Source organism: Sapajus apella, unplaced genomic scaffold (assembly GCF_009761245.1).
Source record: "Sapajus apella isolate SASKATOON/1434 unplaced genomic scaffold, GSC_monkey_1.0 scaffold62, whole genome shotgun sequence".
Taxonomy (NCBI): domain Eukaryota; kingdom Metazoa; phylum Chordata; class Mammalia; order Primates; family Cebidae; genus Sapajus; species Sapajus apella.
This window is the reverse complement of record NW_022437002.1, coordinates 1,139,467-1,157,889: the sequence shown is the minus strand read 5'-3', so window position 1 is coordinate 1,157,889 and position 18,423 is coordinate 1,139,467. Positions and strand designations below refer to the sequence as shown.

The window sequence follows — 18,423 nt, the reverse complement described above, 5'->3', positions numbered from 1 at the left end:
AAGAGAGGACACTTACTAAGATCTTATACAGTTTTAAATTAAACAAAAATTTCTTAACAGACATATAAAAATGTAATTCTTCTTATGTAGACTGCTTCTCATAATTCTTGTTGTCAACAGCAAGACCTATATTAATTTCAATAAATCTGAGCTAGCACCTCGACTCCATCACTGCTTAAATGTGTTTAAAAATCTTAACATATAAAAGGTCAGTGTAGTCACTGTCTGGGAAATCTGTTAATTAAATTGGTGATTTTTCAACACAGTGCAGTGACTGTGGGTACAATTAACTCAGAATCATAAGCAACTCAGCAGTATAACCTCTTCTACATAATGGATCTTCTTTTTGTAAGGCTACTTAAGATTTGAGCAGCCACATAGATGTGCTTTAAGTAATACCTGTTCTTTGGTAATGTGCATACATCCATCTTAGAAAATAAAATTATATTTTAATCACAATAGCAGAGCTTAGTCTTAAAAAGCAATGTGGAGATTCCCTCTAGATGAGTAAAAATTATTTTAAAAAGCAGAGGATCAATCATACTGGTGTGTTTTATAAGTTCACACCAGTATTAAAAAATACTAAGTTGGGTCAAGGTGTGGGTCACCTTGTAACTTCTGAGATAGCTTACAGTCTTATTGACATACTCTATGAAAATATTTTACAGGTTCATGGGAGACATCTTCATTTAGAAAGAATGAGGAATAACTTTATTAGGAGTCTACAAGAATAAGCAATTGCTTTGAAAGCCTTCCTGGTCCAAAAGTTAAGGCCTCTAAACCACAAAGTGAGTTAGCCAGGTATTTGGACTGATGACATACCTTCCATGCTTCTGTGGGCTCTGGCTCAGCTTGCTCAGGTGGCTCTTCTTCCTTTTTCACTTCAGCCTTCACTGTTTCCTTCTGTGCTTTAGGTACCCCTGTTTTTTTAGCGGAGGCACCTGGGACGCCGCCTTCTGCAACCTGACTCTGAGTAATGGCGGGTGCAGAAGTGGGCCGGGGACTTCGGTCTGCTGAATCGGCAGCTGCTGCTATATGAGAAAGGGAAAAGGGAAGAAAAGGTAAAGGCCAGAGCTACTATATTATTTCAAACTCACCACGCAAAATAATTGTGAACTCAGGATACATACGAACGTTACAACATTTAGTGGTCTATCATGTAGAAGGTAAAAAATAAATCATTAGTGCTCTGTCAAGGAACTGATAAAAACAAGAAAGTTAAATGTACCCTCAGTAGAAAGGCTAAAATGTGTTAATGATCATGTTCCATGAATGCAGAATTCAGGGGAGACAAGATCAAAGAAAAGAAATAGAAAATCCATTTATCTTGTAATTTTAGTTTCAAAAGCCTACAATGTTGTCTACGGTAGAGGAAAAAAAAGGGTTAACTAAATCTATTTTCTTCCATGAGGCCTTTTAAAAATAAAGATCTGTTCATTTTTAGGTTATTTTAGGAACCTAAAAATATATTGTAGGAAAAAAGAATTAAGTCTGGTTTCTTCTGTAAGCCTCCTTGGAATGATTACAAAATAACTTGATAAATAGCCCTTCTGGTAAGACAGGACTACTTTCTGATGCTTGTAAGGACGAATCTTTGAACCAGATGCTTTCCTTTTTAATAGTAAATCATTTGATCAAAATAAAATCTTTTGACTGTCAGTCCTCAAACCTGAACAAAAATATCTTTTGAGTTCTGTCCTACTATCTGTCAGTCTTATCAATTTGTATTACAGCTCTTATTCTCTACTATATTTAGGGCAGTGGTTCTCAACTGGGGTAAATTGTCCCCAGAGAATATCTGGCAATGTCTGGAGACATTTTTCGTTGCTGCAACTGAGGAGGGGAGAGAAAGGAGGTACTGGCATCTAGTGCATAGAGGCTGAAGTTACTAAGGTTGAGAAACTTTAATTTAGGAGAAAAGTCGTATAGACTGTTTTAAAGATAATAAACTACATAGGCTTATGATAAAAGCTCAATCTTTTCAAAGACCTAATTGTTGTTTTATAATATTTTGTATCTAAGTTTTAGACAGCTTACTTCAATACAATCACTCATACACTTTTTATGGTTTTTATGTTCTTTCTTTCAGGGATACAAAACATTTACACTTTGTAATAAAACTTCACTTACCTGACAGTATCTAGGAATGAAAGTATTTTCCCACATGATTTAGTATTTCTGATAACATATCATTATCCTCTTTTGTACTCAGACTTTTAATCAATTTTCATGGAAATCAATAATATTTATTATACACTTTCCTGCATTCTTAAACTGATTATAACTGAACATAATTCATCCTGAAATTTTCAGATTTATAAACTGTAAGGATCAGTTACAGGAATTCCACGAATCTGAACAGATGAAAAGGTAAAATTTGCAACTACTTCATATAACAATATTAAGAAAGAAATCTTGGCTGGGCGTGGTGACTTATACCTGTAATCCCAGCACTTTGGGAAGCTGAGGTGTGTGGATCACCTGAGGTCGGGAGTTTGAGACCAGCCTATCAATGTGGCCAAATCTCGTCTTTTACTAAAAATATAATAATTAGCCAGGCATGGTGGCGGGCACCTGTAGTCCCAGCTACTCGGGAGGCAGAGGCAAGAGAATAGCTTGAACCTGGGAGGCAGAGGTTGCAGTGAGCCGAGATCATGCCACTGCCCTCCAGCCTGGATGACAGAGCCAGACTCCATCTCAAAAAAAAAAAAAAAAAAAGAAAGAAAGAAATGCTCATTACCCTGTCATGATTTCCAATGAAAGAAATAATTCCTTAGAGGATATATAGGAAAAACAGCAGAAATTCAAGACTCTCCTTTATATTTCCATGAAAAATCTGTGGCCTCTTGCACAGATTGCTACTACTAGGTTAGTAGTAATAACTCTGGATTAGCACAGAGCTACTACTAATGGGTGTTTTAAGCAGTCACTGCAAGAATGGCAGATGGCAGACTAAACCTGACAACACAGGGGAATGTGACAAAATATTTTGCTCACAGTTGTGTTAAAGTATCATTATACATGTATATTCACACCTCCTCTCAAAGAATTAATTCAACTATGCCTGGCATCATAGAAACATAGCCCATGCTTTCACCATGTGTTATTTTGCCATTTGTCTTTGGTTTTAATTGCAGAGCCAAATGATTTATGCCTTCAGCATTCCTAGCCTTGGCAATCTGTACTGTATGTGGAAAAGAAGGTATTAGTGTGGAAACTGACAGAAACAGAGCTCAGAGATTGGAAAAATAATAACATTACAATAAAAAGCCCTGGCTGTGAAAGGCTGCATGGAACAGAGGCAAAAGCCAAATCACAAGTCTTAGGCCCACACTCATTTCAGTCATATATAGTATTGTGACCTAAGGCATGGTGCTTAATCTTACAAACTTCAGTTTAATCATTTGTAAAATATGGAATACATTAACTCTACAAAATAGTTGGAAAACGGATATTCAATGGTTATAAAAATACTTCATGAACCTCAAATATTAATAACTTCTAATGGCATACCTAAGTCCTTGTATTTCTTCTGTTGTGGGTTAATATTATTTCAAGAGTATGCTGGGAAACAATTAATTATATACGCATGGATATGCAAACAAATGAAAGATACCACTTGGGAGCCCTGGAGAGAGAAACTTTCATATTCTCAACAAGGAGACTGTAAACTGTGGATCACAAAAAAAATATCATGGTAGTGATCATGGCTTTTTTTAACAGCTTTTTTGAGATATAATTCGCAAGCCATACAGTTCACTCATTTAATGTATACAATTCAATGCTTTTTAGTATATTCACAGTGTTGAGGGTAGTGACTGCTTTTTAAGATGTGTGGGTCTTCAGTTTTATTATTTCAGTTACTAACATATATAAGATTTTGGTGCATATATAGAGAATACATAATTTTAAAAATCCAGTGTCTCCTATTTCTGAAGGTCTACACAAAGAAAAGTGCTGATGGTGACCCACTAACTTCAATGCTATATTGCTCTTGGCTGACAACAGAAACTTAGATAGTTATATACTAGAGCAGTAAAGAATAAAATTCAGCCAGGCACAGTGGCTCATGCCTGTAATCCCAGCACTTTGGGAGGCCAAGGTGGGCAGATCACAAGGTCAGGAGTTCACGATCAGACTGACCAACATGGTGAAACCCCATCTCTACTAAATATACAAAAATTAGCCAGGTGTGGTGGTGCGTGCCTGTAATCCCAGCTACTCAGGAGGCTGAGGCAGGAGAATCGCTTGAACCTGGGAGGTTGAGGTTGCAGTGAGCCAAGATCATGTCATTGCACTCCAGCCTGGGCAACAGAGCTTGACTCCATCTCAAAAAAAAATAAATAAATAAAATAATAATAAAACGCCAACCATCAGACTAAGTAAAGGCAAACAATTTCTACTTCCAGCTGTTATCTACTAGCACAATTTCTGCTAGTACGCAGTAGGGTGGTTCTTTTATCAGACGACCACATGAATCATTTGCGGATCTTGAAAAAGAAAAAGATGATGATCAGGGCCACTCTAGTCAGATGAGCTATCTAAGAGTGAGGCTTGGGCATGTGTTTTGTTTTAAAGCACCAAAGGTGATAAGGGTGTACACCCGTGGCAAGAATCACTGTAATCACTACTTACCGAATGGATGAACTACCTGGTTGTATGGCCGTTTCTTTTGTGCTCCAGTTTCCTCATGAGTAAAACAGTAATTTCTAAATGCTTTTTCTTATTCACTAAGTAGCTCATATTAAATAGGAACACATGGAAATGGTTTGAACAGCAAAAAATGCAAGAAAAATATAAGCTGAAAAATCCTTGTCATCATTATTAGCTACCCCGAGACTTACTACTTTATCATAAAACTGGGATCTGAACCAGTTTTTGTACTCCAGCTGGTGAAGCAGATGCTCTGAGCACCAGACATAACAGAAGAGAAAGGGAATGCTCATTTTTATCATTAAAATGAGGCCCCTTACAAAGCAATTCTTGTAAAAGTTTCCCTGATACACCATCTCTAGCTTACAGAGCTATATTAATTTTTTGAAAAAAGAGGGGTGACTCAATGGGAAAAAGTATCTCTTAAGGAGCATAGAGAAGTGTCTAAGAAAAGGAGGGAAAAATAGTTCCACAGACATGTTTCCAGTTTTTATACTGAGAAGATAGCACAAAGAGAAAAAGAAGACATTTAATAACAGAACTTGGGGGAGGGGGCAAAAATAAAATAAAAATAAAAACAGAGCTACAAAAAAAATTGGTCCTATTCAGTTTATATACACTGAGATTATGGGCATATTGAGCTTTATAAAAGCTTTATTAAATAAATAGTAAATTGCCTATTTATTTATTTGAGATGGAGTTTTTGCTCTTGTTGCCCAGGCTGGAGTGCAATGGCGCAATCTCGGCTCACTGCAACCTCCGCCTCCCGAGTTCAAACGATTCTCCCACTCAGCCTACCAAGTAGCTGGGATTACAGGCATATACCACCACAACTGGCTAATTTCGTTTTTTTTTTTTTTTTTTTTTTCCAGTAGATACAGGGTTTCTCCATGTTGGTCAGGCTGGTCTTGAACTCCCGACCTCGGGTGATCCACCCACCTCGGCCTCCCAAAGTGCTGGAATTACAGGCGTGAGCCACCGCGCCTGGCCATCAATTTATAATTTAAAAAAGAAAAGATTAATAAAATCAATATATTTCTAGCAAGGCTGTTCAAAACAAAGAGGGTACAACTTACCAATATCAGGAATGTAAAGGTGGACCCTGCTATAGTTCTTACAGATATTAAAAGGATACCCAACTTCATGTAAATATTTTTGGAAATTTAGACACAATGCACATTTCCTAGAAAAACACTAGGCCAGGTGTGATGACACACCTATAATCCCAGCACTTTCAGAGGCCAAGGTGGGAAGACTACTTGAGCCCAGGAGTTCAAGACCAGCCTGGGCAACACATTGAGACCTCACCTCCACAAAAAAAAAAAAAAAAAAAAAAAAAATTAGCTGGGTATGGTAGCGTGTGCTTATGGTCCCAGCTACTCAGGAGGCCAAGTGGGAGAATCGTTTGGGCCTGGGAGGTCAAGGCTACAGTGAGCCATGATGGTGTTACTGTACTCCAGCCTGACAGAGCTATAAGACTCTTTCTTAAAAAAAAAAAAGAGGAAAGAAAGAAAGAAGAAACACAATTTATCAAAACTGAAACAAGAACTAGAACATTTTAAAAGTCCCTTATCTAATAAAGACATTGAATATGTAAGTAAAGAATCTTCCAGAGATCTCTAGGACCAGATATGGCTTCATAGGTAAATTCTTCCAAACTGTAACAAAGAAATGACAGCAATCTTTAACAAACTCTTCCAGAGAACAGAAAAAGAAGGAATCTTTCTCAATTTTTTATGAGACCATCTTTAACAAACTCTTCCAGAGAACAGAAAAAGAAGGAATCCTTCTCAATTTATTTTATGAAACCAGCATAAACTTGATACTAAAACCTGACCACAACATTACAAAAAAGATAAATTATAGGCCTACTCCTCTTATGCAAATAGTTGTAAAAATCCTAAAATGACATAAAAAGAAAAGCATATTACAACCAATTTGAGCTTCCTCCAAAAATTCTTAGGTGGTTTAAAAATTGAAAGTAAAAGCCGGGCATAGTGTCTCATGCCTGTAATTCCAGCACTTTGGGAGGCCGAGGCAGGCGGATCACTGGCTCAGGAGTTCGAGACCAGCCTGGCCAACATGGTGAAATCTCGTCTCTATTAAAAATACAAAAAATTAGGTGGGCATGGTGGTGGACACCTGTGATCCAGCTACTCAGGAGGCTGAGGCAGGTGAATCACCTGACCCTGGGAGGCAAATGTTGCAGGGAGCCAAGATCACGCCATTGCACTCCAGCCTGGGCAACGGAGTGAGATTCTGACTCAAAAAAAAAAAAAAAAATAAATAAAATAAAAATAATCTATCACATAACATAAAAAGGAGAAAAATCATTTTATTATATCAACTGATGAAGTAAAAAGCATTTGATGAAAGTAACACTAATTTATAATAAAAACGCTTAAGGAACTAGAATGAAAAGTTCCTTATATGATAAAGAAAATACCATATAAGGAAGCTTGATGAAATATTGAACCTTTAGCCCTAAAATTGGGAGACAAAGATGACAGCTATTAATGCTTGTACTCAGCATTATATAGGACATTCTAGCCAGCAACAAAGCAGTTAAAGAAACTGAAAGTGTGAATTGGAAAGGAAGAAATACAACAATCATTATTTTTAGTTGATGTTGGGTACTTGCCCAAAACAATCCACAGATAAACCATTAAAAATTAATAAGAAATTTTTTAGTAAGATTACTGAGTATAAGGTCAAACTAGGAAAATCAATTGTATTTCCATGTACCAAAACAATTGAACAAAAAAAAATTTAAAAGATACCATTTATTTTATTTTTATTTTAGAGACAGGGTCTTGCTCTGTCACCCAGGCTGCAGAACAGTGGGACAAACACAGCTCACTGCAGCCTTAACCTCCTAGACTCAAGTGATCCTCCTGCCTCAGCCTTCCATGTAGTTGGGACCACAGGTGTGCACCACCATACTCAGCTAATTTTTTTTTTTAAGAGACAAGGTCTTGCCATGTTGCCCAGGCTGGTCTCAAACTCCCAGGCTCAAGCAATCTTCCCACCTTGGCCTCCCAAAGTGCTGGGATTATAGGCATGAGCCACTGCAACCAGCCAAAAACCAAAAGATACCATTTAAAATAGCAAAAGATGGCTGGGCATAGTGGCTCACTCCTGTAATCCTAGCACTTTGGGAAGCCAACATGGGAGGATCGCCTGAGCCTGGGAGTTCGAGACCAGCCTGGGCAACATGGCAAGGTTCTGTCTCTAAAAAACAAACAAACAAACAAAAAAAAAAAACTAATTAGCTGAGAATGGTGGCATGCACCTGCAGTCCTAGCTACTCAGGAGGCTGAGGTGGGAGGATCACGTGAGCCTGGGAGATTGAGGGTGTGGTGACCTGTGTTCGCTCCATTGCACTCCAGCCTGGATGACACAGTAAGACCTTGTCTAACAATATTAATATAAAATAGCAAACAACACCAAATATCTAAGAATAAAACTAATAAAAGATGCACAAGTTACCTACACCAAAAATCACAAAACATTACTGAGAGAAATTAAAGAAACCCCAAACAAAAGAGGGTGAGGCATGTTTGTGAATCAGAAGACTCAATATTATAATAGTGTCAGTTCTCTCCAAACTGATTCATATAATTAACTAAATCCTAAGAAAACTATTAAGACTTTTTTAATGGAAATTGAAAATCTGATTCTACAATATGTAAGATAATGCTACGGGCTAAGAATAGCCAAGATAATCTCAGAGAATATTGTTAGAGAACTTGGATAAACACTTACAAAAGCTAGAATAATTAAGATAGTGTAGTACTGACATAAGGATAGACAAAGATCAATACAACAGATTCGAGAGACCAGAAATGAACTCCCAAATTTATGGTCACCTGATTTATAACAAAGATGACGTTGGAATGCAGTGGGGGAAAGAATGACATTTTATTTTATTGTTATTTTTTTGAGATAGAGTCTCACTCTGTCATCCACGCTGAAGTGCAGGCACAATCTCAGCTCACTGTAACTTCCGTCTCCTGGAGTCAAGCGATTCTCCTGCCTCAGTCTCCCGAGCAGCGGGGACTACAGGCATGTGCCACCGCGCCCAGCTAATTGGCTAATATTTTTGTATTTTTAGTAGAGACAGGGTTTCAATATGTTGGCCTGGCTGGTCTCTAACTCCTGACCTCAAATGACCCACCCACCTCAGCCTCCCAAAGTGCTGAAACTATAGGCGTGAGCCACCATGGCCAGCCAATATTTATTTATTAAAATACACTGTAGCAAGAACTATGATAATTACCAGGACAAGATCATGCATCTTAAAAAAAAAATTCAGAATACAAATGTAATAAGGCAGTCAAGCTGTGATTTCTGTAAAGCTTTCTAACTTGTTCAAGATACCAAAGTGCACTAACACTTGACTTATTAACAATTGACTCTTTGGTTACCTCTGCTATTAGAAAAAGACAATACATCAGGCATAATACCTATATAACCATGAAACTCCATTTAGTGGGGAAAGCTATGGAACATGCTATCAGACAGACCTGGATTTCTGTTCTAGCTTGCAACTTACTGTCTGTGAGATGCTGAACAAGTCGCTTAAATTTTCTAACCTCAGTTTTCTTACCTGAAAAATGGAGATAAAGAGATAATTTCCCATACCTAAGGTAGACTGGAGGTAAGGTGATTTACTGGACAAGGAAGGAGATGCCTGATATTGTTATCTGAATATGGCAAAGACATGAAGATTAAATGATTATGCCTCAAACTTAACTTTTCCACAATAGTTTTTATTTTCCATATCCAACTCTACTACTCTTCCAGATTTTCTCATTCTACTAAATGATTAAGGCTAGAAATAAAACTTGAGTTTCTTTTCCTTACCATCTCCAACACTTCATTTATCAGCAATTCAGTCAGCCCTATCTCCAAAAGTATCCCTGACTACTTTTCCCTGTCTTTGTTGCCAACATTCAAGTCCAAACTGTCCCAGACTCTGCAACAGCCTTCGCCCTGCTTCTGCTTTCACTCACACTTCAATGGACTATTCAGCTGTGATCTTTTAAAAATGGGATTCAGATTACACCACTCCAGCTCTAATAGCTTCCCAGTGCAAATGAAATAAAATCTAAACTCTTTACTGTGGCCCATAAGGCCCTATACAATCTGGCTCCCACCTACTTCTCTTATTTTGTACTCCTTGACCCTACATTTCCTGGAATTTAGACCTATGCTGTCTGATATGAGAGCTATGAGCCACATGTGGCTATTTAAATTAGAATTAAAATTCCGTTCCTCAGTCACGTAGCCACACTTCAAGTTCTTAATGGACAGAAACATATAGCTATTGGCTACTGAACTGGATATCACAAAATGAAAGATTTCCATCAGCACAGAAAGGTTCATGGGACAGCACTGCTCTAGACACATGGCAAGCTCATTCCTACCATCAGGACTTTGTACTTACTACTCCCTCTTCTGCAAGGCTCTTCCCCCAGATTTTGAGATGGCTGGCTCCGCCCTCTAAATTAGATTGGACCATTCAATCTGAAATAGCTCCTTACCTCCCCCATTCCCAGATATTCTATATTCCTTATCCTGTTTTATTTTCTTCACAGCATTCATCACTATCTGAAATTATTTTGTTTTATTCTTCTGTTTCCAATGACAGAATGTTAGCTCCATGAAGGCAGAGACTATGTTTGTGTGCTCACAGCTGTATGTATAGTGACTGGAATACCACCTGGCTCATAGGAAGTGTAAAATAAATTGTTGAACAAAGCAGTAAATATGGACCTGAAAGAACATGAGTTTTGGAGTTAAATCAACCTGAATTCCACTCTTAACCCTTCCATTTACCAGCTGTCAAATCTAAAGAAAAGTTATTTAATCTCCGAGCCTAGTTCATAGTGTTTTCATGAAGATTAAGACAAAGCATGCAACATGCCTTGGATTGTTACTATTAAAACAGCCCCTTACTGAGGCAGGAGAATTGCTTGAACCTGGGAGGTGGAGGTTGCAGTGAGCCAAGATCGCGCCACTGCACTCTAGCCTGGGTGACAAAGCCAGATTCCATCTCAAAAGACAAACAAACAAACAAAACAGCCCCTTAAAGTTGGGAGAACAGAAAAACACCAAAAAAAAAAGTGGGGGGGATGGGGGTGTCACACCTGTAATCTCAGCACATTAGTTGGGAGGCCAAGGCAGGCAGGTGACTTGAGGCCAGGAATTCAAGACTAGCCTGGCCAACATGGCGAAACTCCATCTCTACTAAAAATACAAAAATTAGCCCGTAGTGGTGGCACATCCCTGTAATACCAGCACTTTGGGAGGCCGAGGAGGGTGGATCACCTGAGGTCAGGAGTTTGAGACCAGCCTGGCCAATATGGTGAAATCCCGTCTCTACTAAAAATACAAAAATTAGCTGGGTGTGGTGGCACACGCCTGTAAGCACAGCTACTCAGGAGGCTGAGTCAGGAGAACCACTTGAACCTCGGGAGGCAGAGGTTGCAGTGAGCCAAGGTTTCGCCACTGTACTCCAGCCTGGTCCACAGAATGAGACTCTGTCTCAAAAAAATATAAAAATAAATGATTATTATAGTAAAGCAGACCCTTTCCTCTTTTCTACTATAGAAAATAACTATCATTAATTAATTAATGAACTTACTTTTTGGACACAAAGTCTCATTTTGTGGCCTACACTGGAGGACAGAGGTGCAATCATAGGTCACTGCAGCCTTGACCTTCTGGGCTCAAGCTATCCTCCTGCCTCGCCTCCTGTGTTACTAGGACAGCAGAAAAATATAAGAGCTATTTTTGAACACTTAAGCCTTCAGCTTAGCATACTACATTAGATTTTAACTCTGCGGTAGAGATTCTGATAGATTTAGATTTATAGTTCTGATTCTGGTAGTGTTTGATCCACCACTACCTAGAGTGGAACCATGATCTAGTCACTACTCTCTGAAGCTCAATTTTCCTTTTCTTAAGATGGTTCTATTAAGATTAGAGAACTAGTAAGATCCTTTCATTTTACCACTGAGATTTTTCAATTTCATTATCTTATAGATAACTGTACTTCCTTTATCTTTCCAAATGAATTATGATGATGAATTATGATGACAAGAAATCATTAATATTTAATACAAACCTCCATCAAGGCTCCGGGATGCCCGTTTACTTGCTGTACGCTCAAAGTGTGGGGCAGGCCTGTCAATTAGAGCACTAGCTTGCCTGGTCTGAGCTTGAGTCCGGCCACTATATCGAAATTTGGATCCCAGTGCAAGAAATTTGCTTTTGGGAATGGTATCTGTAGATGTCAATCTGGGGGGGGGAAGTCATAATAGTCATATTATTATATATTCATCTCATCATTGTAACACTGTAGAAACAAAATCAAGAATAAAAAAGTTTCACATTTCTTAGGGTTTCCACAGTTACTAAGAGATTTTCAATCAAGTAACCATTATTTTAGTTCTTTGTCATTTCTCAAAGCAACCAGTATAATTTAGTTGGGACCTATATTAATAGCATCATTTATATCTCTATAGAAAGGGCCTTATAGTTTTCAAAATGTTTTTATAGCACTACAGTATTTTTGCTACATCCTTGTAATGTTTTCACCATTTTATAGATATAGGAAACTGAACCTCAAAAAAGAAGTTACTTGCTTAAGATCACACAGCTGTTAGGATTTTGGCAGTAACAAAGTCCAAGCACAGAGCTCTTTTTCCATTCTACTAGAATCACAGTTTTGTCAAATGTCCTCCAAACTGAATTAATCCCTAGTAATCTATTTAACAGGTTATTTGGTAAACTTTTAAACTCAGTTAGAAACCCCATCTTTTTCTGATGCAGTACTCTATGTATGCTTTGTACCATACTGAATTAAAACAATCTATTTCTATGCTGGTCTCCCCTACAAGACTGAATTCTCTAGGAGTAAAGAACAAAGACCATGACTTATTCATCTTTGTGTTTTGGCGTCTGGCATAGTGCCTAGCATGAATATGGTACCCCATAAATATTTGTTGAATAAATACACAAATTACTACATCAAATACTACCAAAAAGAGAGTATTTTTCCCTTTGAGATAATTAATTTCAATTCAGCAAACATACACTTTCTTTTATGTAATGGAGCATTACATTTTAAGGTATCCTTTTATTTTGATGCAACAGATTTAAATATGCCATCCTACAAATAAGTATACTGGCTGCAGCTGAAATCTATACCACAGTTATTAGATATTCAAAAATCACTCTTTTTCACTCCTTGCCCTTTTTTAAAAATTCTACTTCTGTGGTTTGATTTTAAAGGAGGGATGATGAAAGCATAAATAAATGTGTTAATGCCAATAATTAAGATTCTTTAATTGGGTATAAAATGCACCCTCATGTTTTATTTTGAAATAACTGAAAAATATTTTCCTTGATTTTTCTCCCTGTCAATTGTGCTATAGTGCTATTATATGAAAATATAAATAGGAAAAGATATGAGGATTATCTCTCTCTCTTTTTCTGTGGAGAGCCATTTATAAAGAATTAAGTTTATTTATGAAACAAATGATGTGAGGCCTGGGATTTGCTTCAAAATAATCTTGGAAGTAGGGGGAAGGAGTAGGTAGGGATACAGATGAAACAAGATTGGCTTTGGGATGATAATTACTGAAGCTGGGTGATAAATACAAGGAGATTTTATTGTACTGTTGCTACATATGAAATTTTCCTTAATGAAGAAATTCTTAAAAAGGCAAACTAGGGCAGGTGTGGTGGTTCACGCCTATAATCCCAGTACTTTGGGAGGCCAACGTGGGCAGATTACCTGAGGTCAGGAGTTTGAGACCAGCCTGGTCAACATGGCAAAACCTCGTCTCTACTAAAAATTTAAAAATTATCTAGGCATGGTGGTGTGTACCTGTAGTCCCAGCTACTTGGGAGGCTGAGGCATCATGTTACTGCACTCCAGCCTGGCAACAGAGTGAGACTCTGTCTCAAAAAAAAAAAACAAAAAACAACAAAAGGCAAACTGATAAATAACTAGCTAGTTCTCCTTTTAACTAGCTAGTTCTCTAAAGTCTGTCTTCTCTACTAGATTGGGTGTTCCATCATGAGAGAGACTAGAACTATCTTTTGGTATATTCCCAATGCCTACCATGGTGCATACAAGAAGGGTAAGCACACAGAAAATGTTTGGTAAATAAATTCAAGGGGTTAACAATATGGCCTCTTGGCACGGTGGCTCATGCCTGTAATCCCAGCACTTTAGGATGCCAAGGCAAGTGGATCACTTGAGGTCAGGAGTTCAAGACCAGCCTGGACAACACAGTGAAACTCCGTCTCTACTAAAAATACAAAAAATAGTCAGGCATGGTGGCGGGCATCTGTAATCCCAGCTACTTGGGAAGCTGAGGCAGGAGAATGACTGGAACCCGGGAGCAGCCAGCACAGACTGCACTCCAGCCTGGCAACAGAGCAAGACTCCATCTCAATCAAACAAACAAACAAAAAAAGCAGAGGAAATGCTTTCTTCTGTCTTCTGATTATCTGGCACAATTAGGCTTCAAATATAGTTCTGTGTGCTCCCTTTCTGGGGTTGATAAGAGCCAAGCTAACAATCAGCTTCACATCTTTAACCTTGTCATATATAAAAGCCTCACAGAAAGCAGTTAAGCATTGCTTAAAGAAACTCCATGTAGAAAAAATAATAATAAAACAAAAAAATAAAAATTCTGTCAGGTGCAGTAGCTTACGCCAGTAATCTCAGCATTTTGGGAGTCTGAGGCAGGCGGATCACAAGGTGAGGATTTTTGAGACTAGACTGGCCAACTGTTTCAATAGCCAGTGAAACCCCGACTCTACTAAAAATATAAAAAATTAGCTGGGCATAGTGTCGGGTGCCTGTAATCCCAGCTACTTGGGAGGCTGAGGCAGAATTGTTTGAACCGGGGCAGAGGTTGCAGTGAGCCGAGATCATGCCACTGCACTCCAGCCTGGGCGACAGTGCAAGACTCCATCTCAAAAAAAAAAAAAACAAAAAAACTTCATGTGGAGGCAAATGAGGGTAACTTCCCTTAATCAGACTGACTTTAGCTACAATTTGTACAATCCCAGAGCCCCTAATAAATGCAGGTTTCCATTCCTTACTCCTTTCTTCCTTCTACCATACATAGAAAGGTGCTTTGGAAATGTTGAGGCATACTTTTCAACCCAAAGGGAGAGAAATGGATTCATTTTGTCTTGCTTAAGATGATCTCACCGGAGCTAAATAAAAGAGTGCCAGTCAAACAAAGAAAGGAATTTTAATAGCAGGCTTAAAATAGAAACATTATAAATAATTTATCCTTGAAAAATACTTAAGTGAGAATAATACCTGAAAAACGTGTGATGTTCTACACAGACTTTCCATAATTTCTTAGCTGCTCGGTAACTGGGAAGTTTGAATCCGATGGTACTTTCATACTGTTCTTGCTACAAAAACACAAATAAACATGGGACATGAAGTTATTACATGTGATACAGTACCAGATTACAGTGATCAGTACCAGAGAAATATGGTGCCACAGAAGAGGCCATTGTTACCAATTTAAGGACATAAAATGCTTTTTAAATTTTTTCCTACTTACTGAAAGAAATTCACTCACTGGGGGTGGCTTTTTCCAAAGCAAGAAAACCAGGGAATACATCTCACATCATCTATGCATGTTATTTTGTTTTTCAGAAAACACACACACATTCACTATACATTTTTCTGAGACATAATTAAGTCACCTTTTGATTGTCCAGACACTGCTTTTCCTTAGTCCCTATCTGCATTTGAGATACTATTCAATGAACAAGGAATGGTATATTGACCAAGTTCTCCAATCAATCAATATTACTATGCAATAGAAATTAGTAATAGGAGCTAAAGATTTTAGTTCAAGTCAGATTTTTAAATCAATCTTTTAAGCTGACTAATAAAAATTATATATACTTATCATCTATGACATGTTGTTTTGAAATATGTATACTCTGTGAAACGGCTAAATTGAGCTGATTAACATATGTATTACCTGACATATTTATTAATTTTTTGTGATGAGAAAACTTAAAATCTAGTCTCTTAGCAATTTTTCAAGAATATAATACATTGCTATTAATGATAGTTCACCATGTTGTACAACAGATCTCTTGAACTTATTCCTCAGATTCTTAAATCACTAAATGTTTCTCTTTTTTTCCTTTGATTGATGATTAATTTATCTAGATACCACTTTAACTGAAGCAAACCATATTCTGCCAGGGCTACTAAAAACACTGTCCTGTTGACCTTTCACCTCTTTGTTTCTACTTTAACCATTTTTTTTTTTTTGAGACAGAGTCTCACTCTGTTGCCAGGCTGTAGTGAAATGGCCCGATTTTGGCTCACTGCAACCTCCTCCTCCCAGGTTTAAGCCATTCTCCGGCCTCAGCCTCCCAGGTAGCTGGGACTATAGGTACGCATCACCATGCCCAGCTAATTTTTGTATTTTTTTTTAGAAGAGACAGGATATCACCATGTTGGCCAGGATGGTCTCAATCTCTTGACCTTGTGATCCACCTGCCTCGGCCTCCCAAAGTGCTGGGGCTACAGGCAACAGCCACTGCACCCGGCAAACTTTAAGCATATTTTATAAGATGGAAAGGAAACTAACACTTATTTTGTGTCTACTATTGCCAATAACATTATGATTAGATAGTATTATCTATATTTTTACACATGAAGACACTGAGGTCAGAGAAGTTTTTTTTTTTTTCTCTTTTTTTAACTTTTTTTTTTTTCTGCCAGATACCTCTAGTTCAAGAGGTCAGAGAAGTTATTTGCTCATTTCCACAGGTATGAAATGACAGAACCAGATTTTCACCCTCTTCACCATACCACACCACAGTGAAATCATCTATTGCAGCCACAATACTCTGTTTCTCAAAATCCTGTTATTCTTGATTATCTTCTTAAATAAGAATTCTACCTTTTTAGAAGCTAAAGACTTCCCATTATCATATTAACATGTGTGAGGGGTGGGATTCTAATTTGCTGCTATATTCCTGGTCCCTAGAATAGTGTCCAACACAGGAAAGCTCTCAATAAATATTTATGGACTGAATAACTCTTGAATTTGAAATTTTAAGGGAAGACACTGATTGCTCTGTGCTAGGCATAGGTAAATAATTACGATACAATGCTTCTATGGTAATCCCCATCCAAGATTTTTAAGGCTGCACATCCAGAATTTCCACGCTCAAATAAAGAGCCATTTTTCACCAGCAGATGGTGATGTATACATAAAAAAGCTACATAAGGTTAGTATCATTTCCTACATAGAACTTTTACAGCTGTCATCTCATTTGATCTTCAAATAACTATGATGGAGAGGTTATTATCCTGTTCAAATGATAAGGAAGTTGAGCCTTAGATTTGTCCAGGTCTTTTGCTTAGTATGTGGCAGAAAAGAAGCCAGAACTTTTTTTAAAAAAACTTTAATTCCTACTTTAACAATTTTATGCTATTCCATAATGGCTCTTCAATACAAAAGTTAAATTTGGCCAGCATTAGTATATCCTGAAACCAACTAATAAATGAATTATCTGGTATGAAGTTGAATATTCAACTCTATTAAAAATCTAGAACTTGGCCCTAGAACACACTCTCAGTAGCCATGAGAAGCTACGCATACAAATAAATTTTAATTATATGAGGTAAGGGATTCATGGGGCCGAAAATGAGTAATTTATCCTCCCAAATAATTTTAAAATCTCATGCTACTCAATTTAAAAATATTTTTCCATTAAGTTTTTGCTTGGAGTAAACAAGGAACAAATCTATCAGTTTAACTTTTTGTGATGGCATATTTACTTATAAAAAGTGAACGTCCAGAAGACCAGTAGTAAGAGAAAGCAGCAGCATCACAGGACTGATCAACTTAGAAAACGGAATTATCAGTCCTTGAATAGTTAACTACAGAGAAACTTCTTAGATGACTTAATCAGGAAAATGGAAATGAACAGATATGTCAGATACAGTCTGCATCTGGTTTAGCAGGAAGGAAATACAAATTCTGTACCTCTCCAGGCCGAATCTTGATGAAAAAGCTGCTACGTTTATAAGAAATCTTTAGCACTTTGGGCCAAGGGAAGCGGTTAATTCTCAGCTTATCTTTGTAAACCAGGAGGCCACTAGAGCAGACACCTAGGATGATGTCTACTCCCTCCAAGTCCTGAAAAAGAAAAATGTTAGCATTTCAGTCTGGAGCAAAGTACTCATTATACTGTTGACTATTACTAGATAATCTGAAGATAACCAAAACCAGTTACAAAACATACAATGAAAAAGAAAGCTTAGTCTAACAATTATAATTTATGGGCCTATTATGTTTAAATCAGCAGTCATGACTTCCTGGAAAGCAGGGCTTAGAGCTAGGTATACTATCAAAAATATATGCACAATTATTAATATAATTCTTGTTTTTTTATGATAAAGCGGTAATAGCTCCAGAAATCATGTTAAGTGCAGGAGTTAACTCTATTCCTATATAAACTCAGCACAAAACAATCTTAGGCTCTTAAAATCGATGTTAACTATATTAAATTAAAAATATGATCCCTAAGTCAAGATGTTACATTAAGGCACAATGAAGTCATATTTACATGCCTCTTTATTTATTTACTTATTTTTTGAGACAGTCTCGCTCTGTCACCCAGGCTGGAGTGCAGTGGTGGGATCTCATCTCACTACAACCTCCACCTCCTGGATTCAATTGATTTTCCTGC

General features: G+C 37.5%; 1 protein-coding gene across 38 annotated transcripts in view; it reads right to left on the bottom strand.

Moving 5' to 3' along the window:
- Nucleotides 1–18,423, bottom strand: part of EPB41 (erythrocyte membrane protein band 4.1) — a 223,570-nt gene that overhangs the window by 68,617 nt on the left and 136,530 nt on the right. For 31 of the 38 annotated variants that reach the window (XM_032246650.1, XM_032246649.1, XM_032246625.1 and 28 more), the window contains 4 exons: nt 17,718–17,870; nt 15,008–15,105; nt 11,786–11,958; nt 823–1,031 (listed from right to left, as the gene is read on the bottom strand). In XM_032246650.1, coding sequence (XP_032102541.1) covers nt 823–1,031; nt 11,786–11,958; nt 15,008–15,105; nt 17,718–17,870 — 633 coding nt within the window. The remainder of the gene's footprint in view (nt 1–822; nt 1,032–11,785; nt 11,959–15,007; nt 15,106–17,717; nt 17,871–18,423) is intronic. The other 7 variants (XM_032246612.1, XM_032246622.1, XM_032246641.1 and 4 more) reach the window with 1 other exon arrangement.